This window comes from Orbicella franksi, chromosome 1 (assembly GCF_964199315.1).
Source record: "Orbicella franksi chromosome 1, jaOrbFran1.1, whole genome shotgun sequence".
Classification (NCBI taxonomy): domain Eukaryota; kingdom Metazoa; phylum Cnidaria; class Anthozoa; order Scleractinia; family Merulinidae; genus Orbicella; species Orbicella franksi.
The window spans coordinates 36,867,305-36,879,412 of NC_138145.1; the positions used below are offsets into that span (position 1 = coordinate 36,867,305).

The 12,108-nt window shown below is 37.7% G+C and overlaps 2 protein-coding genes across 3 annotated transcripts; one reads left to right on the forward strand and one right to left on the reverse strand.

Moving 5' to 3' along the window:
* The first annotated feature begins 106 nt into the window (after positions 1 to 106).
* LOC145461220 (adenosine receptor A2b-like) lies at positions 107 to 6,668 on the forward strand. Of its 2 annotated transcripts, none has more exons than XM_081445638.1 (2): positions 107 to 4,255; positions 4,578 to 6,668. In XM_081445638.1, exon 2 carries the CDS (start codon positions 5,267 to 5,269, stop codon positions 6,206 to 6,208), a length of 942 nt encoding a protein of 313 aa, XP_081301764.1. In that variant the 5' UTR covers positions 107 to 4,255; positions 4,578 to 5,266; the 3' UTR covers positions 6,209 to 6,668. The 2 variants fall into 2 exon arrangements, with proteins under 2 accessions (XP_081301764.1, XP_081301763.1); XM_081445637.1 differs by having other exon boundaries at positions 107 to 3,688; positions 4,155 to 6,668.
* A 3,924-nt stretch (positions 6,669 to 10,592) lies between these two features.
* LOC145484375 (galanin receptor 2a-like) lies at positions 10,593 to 11,766 on the reverse strand. The gene has a single exon (XM_081462994.1). The coding sequence runs from the start codon at positions 11,718 to 11,720 to the stop codon at positions 10,599 to 10,601; it is 1,122 nt and encodes a 373-aa protein (XP_081319120.1). The 5' UTR covers positions 11,721 to 11,766; the 3' UTR covers positions 10,593 to 10,598.
* Positions 11,767 to 12,108: the final 342 nt, after the last annotated feature.

The following is a 12,108-nucleotide window of genomic DNA, read 5'->3' on the forward strand; positions in this document are numbered from 1 at the left end:
AAAATATAGCTTGTGCTCTGCAAGGGGCAAGTTACGCTTAATCTTCTTAAGTGTAGCAATCCTTTGTGACACCTTTTTGCAAAGTTCGTCGATATGTTCAGTGGAATTCAGTTGGCTGTCTAATTTTACTCCTAAGAACTTCTGTGAAGTGACTTGCTCAATCTCGCTACCGTTACACATGCAATTTTGAGGGCCTTGTCTGGTATTTTCTTTTCCAAGCGCTAGCCAGTTACAAGAAGAGTTTTTTTTCTCTTCTGTTAAAAAAGCTAATCCGCTTTTCTATTCCCGCTATTTTGGAGTAGCTGAAGAACAATGGCGCGAAATAAAGTTTTAGTTTGACCGAGAGAATTCCCAGTCTTTTCAAAATGGCGGGGAAATCCGCAAACCAATGGAACAGGCCTTTTGCAGCAGTTTGTCACGGGAACGATAATTCCTTTACTCTAAACTACAGCTTCAAAGCTAAATGAATTTCAATTCAGAACTGGAAAGAGCTTGTTTAAAATAACCAGAACAGCAATTTTCAGACCAATGCCGTGTCAGATTGAGGTTTAAAGACGATTTAAATATAGCAAAAATTAGAAGGTTTCGTATGAGGAGGAGTGGAGGCGCGAGGGCCTCATGGTTAGTGCGCTCGTCCCCGGATCGAGCGGTCCCTGACCGGGGACACTGTGTTGTGTTCTTGGGCAAGACACTTAACTCTCACAGTGCCTCTCTCCACCCAAGAGTGTAAATGGGTACTGGCGAATTGTTGGGGAAACCTAACAAATTGCCGGGGGAGGGTGACCTGCGATGGACTAGCATCCCATCCAGGGGGAGTAGAAATACTCCTAGCCGCTTCATGCTACAGAAACCGGGATAAGCTCCGGCAGCTATGAGCCAGTCGGCTCCAAGGCTTCACTTTTGTATGGAAACGAAGAAAGCTTTTCCGTTATTAATCACTACAATTCCGGAAGCTGCTGGCATATAACTATCGGAGATAGAAAGAGCAGTAAAATATCGGGGAGAATGGAAAATTCTAGGCTCTCAGACCAAAGGGCAAAGATTTTGTGGCAGCTTGAAAACTTACAAAATTCCAAGGATTTTGGCTTCCCCCTTATAAATTCTGCTAACCTCAAACGCCCACAACAATTCCCTCTTAAAGGATATTAACCTGAAAATTTGCATGTAAGCTTATTTGTGAATATTTTTTCCATTTCTGATGACATTATGCTTTACTAATGACTAAATTTGTTCTTGAAAAGCACGTCACGTGACCAGCCGTCGCAAAAAAATAAAATAAAATAAAATAAAATAAAATAAAATAAAATAAAATAAAATAAAATAAAATAAAATAAAATAAAATAAATAAAAAAAAAACCCGAAAAAAGACTTGAAGGGAAACTCGCGGAATTCAAAGGAAATTATGCTTGTAGGGAGGAATAAACGTTTTTCCTGAAACACTGAAACCTTTGTGACGTTATTTTAAGCACGATATTGTTATTCACATAAAACGGCTTGAAACCGAGTAACTCGGCTTGACCAAGGCTCGCTGACCGTAACGACGTCATTTCCTTTCGGTGGCCCAGAAATATGTTTCCTTTTCCGCCAGCTTGCCAGGAGCGTCACTTCAATCACAACTTTTTTTGTTGTTTTTGTTTTTGTTTTTGTTTCTTATTTTGTCAAAATAGAAGGCGAATCAAACTTCTCTCCCTTGTTCTTCCATTTATGAGTTGTCGCCATCTTGATTATTTGATTGCCAGAGAAGAATGGAGTCAAAGTTCGCCAGCTTCCCCTATTACTTTTGGTTCCTTTTGGCATCGACCAGTCAACCGAGAAGGGCTTCCTACGCCTTCGTTAGTATCTTGCGCTATGTATTCTTTGAGTTAGTATTTTGATAACATTTTGACTGTACTTGAGATAGAATTCCTGACACATCAATTCCTCGTCCCCCTTTCGCCCGTCATATAAGCTGGATTACGGTAGCTGAAGTTTAAACTTTGATTTGGCTCTCGCATGACCACTGGAGAGAAACGACTCTCTCGTTAAATATTTGCTTATTCAAATTCTAAATACCGCGAATTGTATTTATATAAGCATACACGATAAAGTGACGCAGTGAAACGGAAAACCAGTGATAAAATTCCGGCCCTAAGGGAGAGGTCTAGATAAGGTCATAACGAATGACTCACCGTGAAATATCATTAAAGCTGGTTAGAGAATTGCCTTTATTATACGAAAATGGATGCAAGAGTTTCATCATATGTCCTCTCAAAGGAAAACAACAATCATACTTCATGTAAACTTTGCAACAAAGTCGACAGCAACAATGTCAAAATACTCAACTGTCTGCATGTGTTTTGTGAAGCATGTCTCAAGAAGTTTCTTGTCGAGAACTCTGTCATTTGCCCGCAATGCGGTCGCAGAATGCGACTTGGAGATCAAGGAATTAACGGACTGCCATCTCACGAGTTCTATGATCGAGTGAAAGACATACGAAACTGTGATCAGTGGATTCAACAGCGACGCGACGCCTTCTGTTGGGAGATGTAAACAAAAGCCCACTTACAACAGAAGATAGTGACTTGCTGTTTTCATAAATGAACTTGTCTCCATCGATAAATGGGAAATTTAACCGTAATTACCAAAGGAAATGCTTCATCTTCTGTACTTCAAACCGTTTTACGTACATGCAAAAGATGAAAGAATCAGTGACAGAAACAGCTGAAGCGAGAATTAGCATTGAACAAGCGACTTGCGTTACAAACTTGCGTGACGTTCGTTACAACAACAGCGCGAAAGCTTGGTTCTAATATTGTTCTCAAAATAATTCCCTCCTCACTCCGAAGTCTGCCGGCATTTTCAGTGCTTCTTTATCCATCGTAGAGTACAGATGTGTTTGCAACTTAAGCTAACAGGAGGCCATTAATCACTAAACTTGAGTGACCTCTGAGTCTTCAACTTTTATGAATAACAAAATCTGCTTACAAGTTCCGGTATAGTTTTCAAAAAGTATGGCTTCATACATCGCAAAACTGTCGTGTTGTCTTAAAGATAATTACGTGAAGCAGTGACAAACTAGATTTGAAAGAAAAAGTTAGATTTGACTCAAGAAACAAACTAAATACTGTATTAATGCATTCTGATCTGAATATGCTGTCTAGACAACGTCTGATCTTGTGATTTTACCGCCATAAAAACCCCATTAATAATCAACAATCATGTTTTTGTTAGCATCCGTACTTAATCTGTAAAGGCTATAAATTATTATTATTTTTGTTATATTATTTTATTATTTTTCTTGTAGCTACTAAGCTTTAATTCTAATCGTGCCTGTCTGATGTCTATCTATTAATTTGCACAGAGATTATCATCAGCACTGCTGTGTTCTCTTGGAAATCCGCTTGTCTGATTGGTTCTTTCATCGTTTTCTATTCAAACAATAGAGTGTTTCTGTCGAGGAACTTTCGGCTGATAGTTGCCCTGAGGAAATTTGATGTTTTTAAAACAAACATTTACCGAGAAGAGGAGCTTCAAGAATTCAATTATCCATTTGTTTCTAAATGTTACTCCAAGGTTCGGGAAAACGAGAAAACGCGGCCATTTCGCAGACGACTAACAGCTACTATACGGTTACGGCTGATAGAGTACGATAGGTCAACCAATCAGATTGCAGCATCTACCGTTGTGAAGAGGTGGCCGTCGTAGAGAGGTTAGTGAATGTATGTACTGTTCGCACGTGACCAAACAGTGTGGCTGATGTAGGAAGGCTTCGCTCTTCACTTTTTATATCTATTCTGTTGTAGATAGTGAGTAATTCAGCAGTGTGTGGTTGTTAACAGAATGGAAGCCGCTTCTTTGGGTTTTCGAAGTCTCGAGCTCATAATCTACTTGACAAATATAAGTACAGACTTAGAAAGCGATTTCCTTCGTGGCGTTTTCTAACAACCTTTAAGCGGGTTCGCTATAGCGTTGAAGAACCTAATTGTGTCATGAAAAATCATCTTGGTGCAAACACCACTGAAATTAACCCAACTTAAATTTTTGGAGTTGATTACAGCGGGAATTGATCACAGCATTTAAAATTGGAATTGCAATTGATTACAGCGTTTAAATCGTGACTCCAATCATTCAGTTTGTTATTTTGTAAAACCAGATTGCCCTGTTTCTCTCGCCAGCTGAACGGGGTCTGTGTTTTTCTTAACGTATCCCACAAGGCCTTGACGCCTGAGAGAGGCATAGGATCAGCCTCAGTCGATTTACTCGGCAGAGCTATTGGGTTATGTGACCGTCGGTAAGTTCCAAAAGATCATACTCACGGCTTGTAAACGAACTGCCATATCTTTAATTTCGCTACATCTGATACACAAGTCTTTCCGTACCTTCCTTGCCTTAAGACTTCCGGCGTGTAGTTCAGAATTATCACAATCTTTGACGAAAGAACCGAGGCGAAAATAGTACATTTACAAACTGCCGAGGTTCGACCTTGTTCGGAACAGCAAAACTCATGTGCCTTTTTTTGTCACGTGACTCTACATCGAGGTAAAACTGGCGCCTAGTGCGCAATACCGCTGTTCAACTCAATGCGGTAGCATTTACAGGTTATGAAATATCTTTAATGCTACCCTTTCAGATACAATTAAAATTGTCAGCTACATCCGCTGTATTTCGATCCAAGGGAGAACCTTGACGTCAATCTATTATTGAAAGTCCGAGATTTTGAAAACAAATCCTCTGAAGCAATTGAGACCTTAAAAAGTTAAAAACAAATTAAGTCAAAATTTAATCACAGAAGCGACCCAGCTATTTCAAGAAACGAGATTTTCCGAACGTAAAAGAAAACTGAACTTAAAAAAAAATGGTATTGTGGTTCATCGAAACAAATTATAACCCACCAATATATACTATACCTACAAAAAAACTGGTGTTAATAAACGAGCTATTCAGGCTTGCCTGAAGGTTATTAAAAATAGATCTTATTCTGTGTAGACAGAGCCGCAGCAAATTATACTTTTACTAACCGCTTTTGTTTCAGTTCATTATAAATGAAGACGTTATTGACACCAATATGAAAGGAACTATGTTCCTGGGTAAACAAAGCTAATTTAACTAAGGAAGTGGCTAAGAGGTTAATTGTAGCTGTGGGTAATAAGATCTTTCACCTGCGAAAACTTTGGCATGATGCGTGAAAACTATTAAGGCAAAAATCAACAAATCTAAGTTAGAACTGAGCAAGGCTGTCGTGTGTTAAGTTCATTATCAATCTGAATATGAGTTATGGAATGATTCAATGAAACGGCTTATTTTGAAAAAAATGAAAAACTCGACGCTTTGCTGGAACATAGGCACATCATTTGAGGACTCTTCATACACTCTCTTGGCCTGGTTGAATACCATCTCCGGGATTTTATCCGTGGGAAGCAACTTATTAGTCTTGACAGCAATTTACAGCTTTTCTCCCTTAAGAAAGGTTTCTAGCTTTTTCATTGCCTCACTGGCCGTCGCTGATTTGCTGGTTGGTTTGCTCATGAATCCAGTTTATACTTCGATCTTCATCGTTAAAGCCACGGAAGATGATCAGCACCCTTTACGAGTCGCAGAACATTGGTTGTGGCTTCAAACGGTTATAACTTCAACCTTCACTCTGACAGCTGTTTCCATTGAGCGCTTCATCGCAGTGAAAGAGTGCTTGCGTTATTCCGAAATTGTCACAGTTAAGCGTTCTTGCTATTGCGTGGCGTCAATATGGGTTTTCTCCTTCTTTTACGCTTCCCAGCGTCTTGTTATCCACCGCGGTGAAGATCTCCCTTCGCTGTGGATTTGTACAACAGTTTTAACGGTTTTTCTGCCTTTCTTTGTCATCTTGTATTGTTACGTTTACATCTTCCAAGCCGCGCAAACGCAATGTCTTCGCATAGCCGCAGATAGCGTCATCAATTCACGTTATTACAAGGAAGTCTTGAAAAACAAGAAGGCTGCTTTAACTTTGTGTATTGTGATCGGTCTGTTCGCGTTTTTGTGGTCGCCAAGTCTCGCCCTCTCACTGTGGCATGTTTCAACTGCTGATCCCTCTGAAATACAGTGTATAGACTATCTGTGGTTTTGGGCGGCTTTTCTGTCATTTATCAGTTCGTTTTGTAATCCCTGGGTTTATGCAATTCGAACGAAACAGTTTCGAATGGGGTTTCTTAAAGTACTGCGTGTAAGGGCGCTGAAAGGACGGTCTCGATAGGGAGGATAGAATCCCAGTTATCTGGTTAATTTCGCGTCGATTTCTCGGCTTTCAGTCAAAGGAGCCACATCACGTTTAGCCTAAATTTCTCAAGTTTGTCGTCATTTGTAATCCGTGTTAATCTTCTCCATCCTAAACCATTCTTGTCTCTTTATGGTTTATTATCATCTCTTTAGTGTTTTTCTATCCTATTAAACTATTATTTTCAGGTTTCTTCAATTTTTAAGGTAATTTTGTATATGTGGCCAAAATAGCTCAATAGCGTGACTGAACTCCTTTAAAATGTTAGCCCAGTTCTCCGCAGGGATCGGAAAGATCTGCAGATCTCAGATCTCAACATTCAGTTTAAAACACGTCATTCATTCCTGGTATTTAGAATGTTTGACAAATTCTCCGCTATCAGTTAAATGAAACATGTACAAACATATTCACAGTTTGAATTGCACTCGTGTTGTGACAACACAAATGAACAGCTACATGGATTAACAAAACTAACAATGCTTTTTTTTGTTGACAATGAGTTAACTCTTAAGAGCCTTTTCATGCATGAAAAAAGCCACTTTTATAACGAAACGTTTGGAAAACATTACTTGCTCAATAAGTACAATTAAGACCGCAGAAAAAAAAAAAAGATGAATTGGAGTATATTTACTCTAAATACCACAACAAAGCATATATCAGTTTTAAATGAATTTAACATCAATACGATTTCTTGTCAGTGCCCTAAAACTCAATATACAGTTACTCGGCTAGGGTTAGAAGGTTGTAAGTAATGGTAATAGAGTGGAGTCCAATTCGGTCGGTTGTCATAAGAGTGATAACAAAATCGGACGACCGCGCAGCGGGAGTCCGATTTGTTTATCACGAGTATGATTACAGACCGAATTGGACGACACGAAGTCTTACTACCAATTAATCATAAAAATTACAATTTCCGAGAAAAGAAGAATAACCAAGTTATGAAAGAAAGAGAAAATTGGCATTAAAATACCTACAAAGGAGATGTAAACGGCGCCACCGCGCCTCCTACCGGCAATTAGGCGCCAAAAACACAAAAGCAAGCGCGCGCGCACGCACGTAACTACAACTTTGAATGTGATTGGTTGATTTAAGCTGAAACTTTGAATGTGATTGGCTTATTGAACTGTCCGATAACAAACTGTCCAATAACAAACTGTCCGATAACAACTTGGCAAGTGAATTAGTGGAAAATAGAAGTTTTTTAAACCAATCACAATCACAGAAATTGTAATTTTTATGATTACGCTAGTTATTTAAACTGTTCATTTATCACTTACATGACAGAATGTAAAACTAGGAAATTAAAAACCAAGAGAATCATAAGATCTTGTAATAATACATAAGGGAAAGTAAAAGTACATTTCGCAAATGATTCACAGAACACAAGAACATGACTCACTCTTCTTGAACTTCAACCTACAAACAATGTTTCTCGTCGAAAAGCAAGGGAAGCCTGTCTGATACAAAGAGACCAAACACTGGCAACAGATGGAACCAACTGACCAAATGAACTTTGACAATTTCTTTTTATTTAATTTATTTTAGATTAAGTTTTTTTCCAGCTATATCTATATCACATATTTTATTAGATATCGCTCTTTATCACTGTCATTATTTTCTATCGTGTTTGACATTGTATATATTTATTAATCTTATCATCTTATATCTACGTGTAACTTCTACTAGTTAAACATTAACTGCCATTGTAAACTGTAAATAGAATTCAAATTTTAGAGCCGTTATTTTAACTTGCGTTATAAGGGGATCTTTGTTTACAATATTTGCCTCAATAGCATAAGTAACTCAGTTAGTGAACAAGCTACAAAAATATCAGCTCTGAAAATTGAAATGGCAGAGCACAATTAACTGTCCCAAGGATTTTGAGCCCAACATATTGGATACTTTTTGTGCGACGCGGATTTAAAAACTAAAAATTTTACAAAGGTAGAATGCATGAGCTCATTAGCGCTTTCGCCACCCAGATGTTGTCCAATTCCTCCTTGAATGTCACACCTAGAGTGCCAGAAATTTCACCAATTTGGTTTTATTTACACTTTGTGTGACTACTTGTGCGAAAATGTCTTAAGGAAGAAACCTGGCATACCAGTCAAGCAGTTAACGTTACGTGGCCACTCACTGTAAGTTTCCTTGCTCTAACTTTTGATATTCCATCTCGAATTTGTTCATGCTCTGTAATGCTAGTTTCCAGCAAAACTTGTAGATTTCCTGCTATCCTTTTTTTGCAACTGAAACCCGCAGATCTTAAGCGCGCAAAAGAGCATGGGAACGATTTATATCATTTGGTGACGTCAAGCGTCCGAATTATGATGTCAGGGGTTGACAGGATGCAAACGCCTAGGTACTAGTTTGGAAAAGCTATTTGTTTCCAGTCTCTTCACCTTGAATTCACGTTATTCATCGGTATAAAAACCGTTTTAACAGAAGGCACTTGAATTTAATGCATGCATTAGTGAACGCATACCAATTTCCAATTTACTTCATATAAAACAACACAAAGCATTTTAAAAATAAATAATAAAGAAATGAACAAATACATTTAAAAAAGTGAACGATTTATTTGAAAAAATAACAGAAAACACTTTTCCGTAGTAACCAAATTTCGTTATATTTTTATTGCAATCAAGCCAGTTTTATATCACTTCCGTTGACCTAGAAGCGTACCCTTGCAAGGCACTATGCATGCAATTATAAAATTTAAAATCTTTGTATTGTACTGAAGTAATTTACCCTTTCCTTATATCAATCGTAAAATGTACAAATTCCTCTTGAATATCACTTTATTTTACAGTTTCCACCTTAAGTTATTTTAATAGGCAAATCGACATGTTTCGGGATTAGGATATCACCATGACAACAAGGTTACACTAAAAACACTCGGTAATGGTGTATTTGAGAAACTTCAAACAAGATTGAGTTAAATGTACCTTCCCTTTATGAAAAAACCAGCAAAACATGACAAATGGCAAACGGGGCCAAATAGGTTTAATTATTCAGATTTAAGTATTATAGAAAAACACCCTAATCCTCCATAGGTAAAAGGATGCCGGCTGTACATTTTACCACAATACCATGCGAGCCTAATACAGCCCGTAAAATACAAAAAAAAGCTATATTTTTGCAGTATTTTTCCTTGTGCTAGCCACATTGTGTATTCTAGGTTTGAGGGTTTTAGAACGTTTCTTTGCGTTTTTACGAGCGTTCTCTAAGTTTCTGTGCGCAAAGAATTATGGGTAAATGTACCAGTCGCCATCTTTTTACCTACGGCGGATTGTGCTAGAGTTGTAATGAACGTAACAATTGAAACAAATGAGTTCGATTTATACAGTTGTTGTTGTTGTTTTTTTTTTACACGACTGACACTTCTTACAATACTAACATTACCTACAATACAGTACTTACATTACTTACAATACTAATATCATTTACGACACTACTGCCATTACTTACAATACAACTAATGGAAGTTTCGTGCAAACTTTTTGAGAAATTAGAAATAACTCAAGAGCTGTATTCCAATGGAGAAATACAAATCGGTAGATTGAAAGCTTATGACATAACTCATGTTTCTATTGTAACAGATTCCTATTTAGACCTAAATGAGAAATGAGATCATTTAGGATTAGAAAGGTTGAATACAAATTAAGGATTTTTTTAAGGTGTTAAGACTAGCCAACGCAACAAGTTCTCAATGACAGAGGTTTGTGAAACTGTTTATAATTCAAGTTTGGGTTAAAAGTGTGAGGAGCGTAGCAGTCAAATAGTTCGTAAAGAAGGAAATTACTTGTTTTCGATCCGATAGTTCAGGCGGCAATTAATTAATATCCTATTGTGATTATAAATACTAACCTCTCTTGAAATCGTAATTACATGTTGTTTCAGTTTTCCTTACAATGATTTTTCCAATTCTGTGCTACATTGTAATTTTTTTTAGTTTAACCAGCTTTATCTCTATTCTGATTGATTATTGCAGTATGTTTCCCAGGCTTTGTTTTATTCTACCAAATAATAATCTAAAACTACATTAAAATTCCCAGACAATGAAAATACAGCTGGATATTCCCAGATACACCCCAAATTATCTCAAAATATGTTTCTACGCAGACGTAAAAAGATAAATAATTTTAGCTTTACTAATTGTACTGCCATAGATTGTCAATGTTTCTTTAAATTGACATTTACTGTTCACATAGTTTATTCAAATAATGTCAACACAGTTTGTTATGTGTCAGCGAATTCGCTAAAAAGAAAACTGAAAAAAGAAATAAAACGGAAAAGATTTTACAGCGAAAAGAAGTTCGTAGACGCTGATTAATTTTGCTTTCATAAGCTCTGTGTTCAGTACAAAAGCTCATGAAGTGCTGTAGTTTGTCAGGTTCGTTCCATTGCTCGTGCTGGGAACATGAATGTTTGGGACCCGAGGGCCTATTCGTTGTGTACGTTTTTTAAAGCATTTTGCTCTTTTCATTCCCAAAAAGATGTTCTTTATCTCGCTTCTAAAACTTCCATTATAATAGCCAAATATCAGAGGATTTAAAACTGAACTCGCTAATGACAATACATCAAATGTTGCCTCCAGTACATGAGACATCAATGGACCGTTGTCGAGTTCGGCCACTTCCTCTTCTTCGCTCTCAGCCCTCTCAAAGTTGTCTTCTTCAAAATTAAAAACCTCCATGGTTTTCATAACAAGCCTGGGACCCCAGGTAACAAGATATGTAAGGACAATTACCACCATCATCTTTACAGCCAACATCTTGGTCTTCTCCCTCTGTTTGTTTATAATCTTTCTACGAGCGCGACTCCATAAAACACTCACAACTTTACCGTACACGACTGCCATAAAAACCAAGGGAATTACAAATGAAAACAAAAGAAACACAGACCACGAAATACGTGAAGGCGGGCCAGGCATATCGTAGCAGCTTGAAATTTTTTCCAAGGTTTCGTCGTCCACTTCAACTTCACGTGTTATGCTGTACAAAAACGGAGCTGAACACAGTAGACTGTAAGTCCATGACAATGCAATTACGTTTCGACTATGTTTCCAAGTGACTGTTCGAGCTCTAAAGGGATGAACAATATGAATGTAACGATCAAAGGCAAGTCCGGCCAGGACAGCAAATGTAACCCCCAAAGTGGCATATCTACAAAACTCTCCAATTTTACACGCGAAATCGCTCCTGGCAATAAGCTGGTCTTCTAACAGATCTGGAACGGCCAAAATCCGAAATATAATGTCTGTAATGGCTAAATTTAGTAAATGAAAGTTGGCAAAGCTCCTCAAGTACTTTTTCTTACGTACCAGTATCCAACAAATCATGGCATTTTCGAAAATTCCACAAATTATCAAAAACCCAACGATTGCAAAACGTGCACGAGAGATGTTGTCAGGAGTGGATCCGAATTCTTCAAATAAATACTCATCGTCGAAATCAGGAAAATTTTCGTCGTCTGTGAAGTTCCAATCCATGATTAATCAGGCTTCCTTTTCAACCAACGTAGAAACACTTGCTTGAAGATACAACTTTCCAAACGTATTATCTACACCAGTATACACGGTGCACTGAAAGTCTACGAAAACTGTTTTGAAATATTAAAAAGAAAATTCTGCTTGGAGATCTTTCAAATCGGACAGAAGCGTTTGTAAAAGGCAAAATGTGGTTTGTTTTTTCAACAGGAATCGTTTTAACCAGCTGCTTGGTAAAAAGGTGTATTGCATGAGTAATAGAGGCAACTGTAGATGGCTTGTCTTTCCGGCAATTCCAGCTTGACATTTGACGAAAACAGTGAAACTACGGATGAAAATTGAGCGACGTTTCGACCTTCAACGTCATCTTCAAGTGAAATTAGCATATATA

Excerpts from the sequence above, each read along its gene's own strand:
- LOC145461220 (XM_081445638.1), top strand. The coding sequence starts at position 5,267 with ATGAAACGGCTTATTTTGAAAAAAATGAAAAACTCGACGCTTTGCTGG.
- LOC145484375 (XM_081462994.1), bottom strand. The coding sequence starts at position 11,720 with ATGGATTGGAACTTCACAGACGACGAAAATTTTCCTGATTTCGACGAT.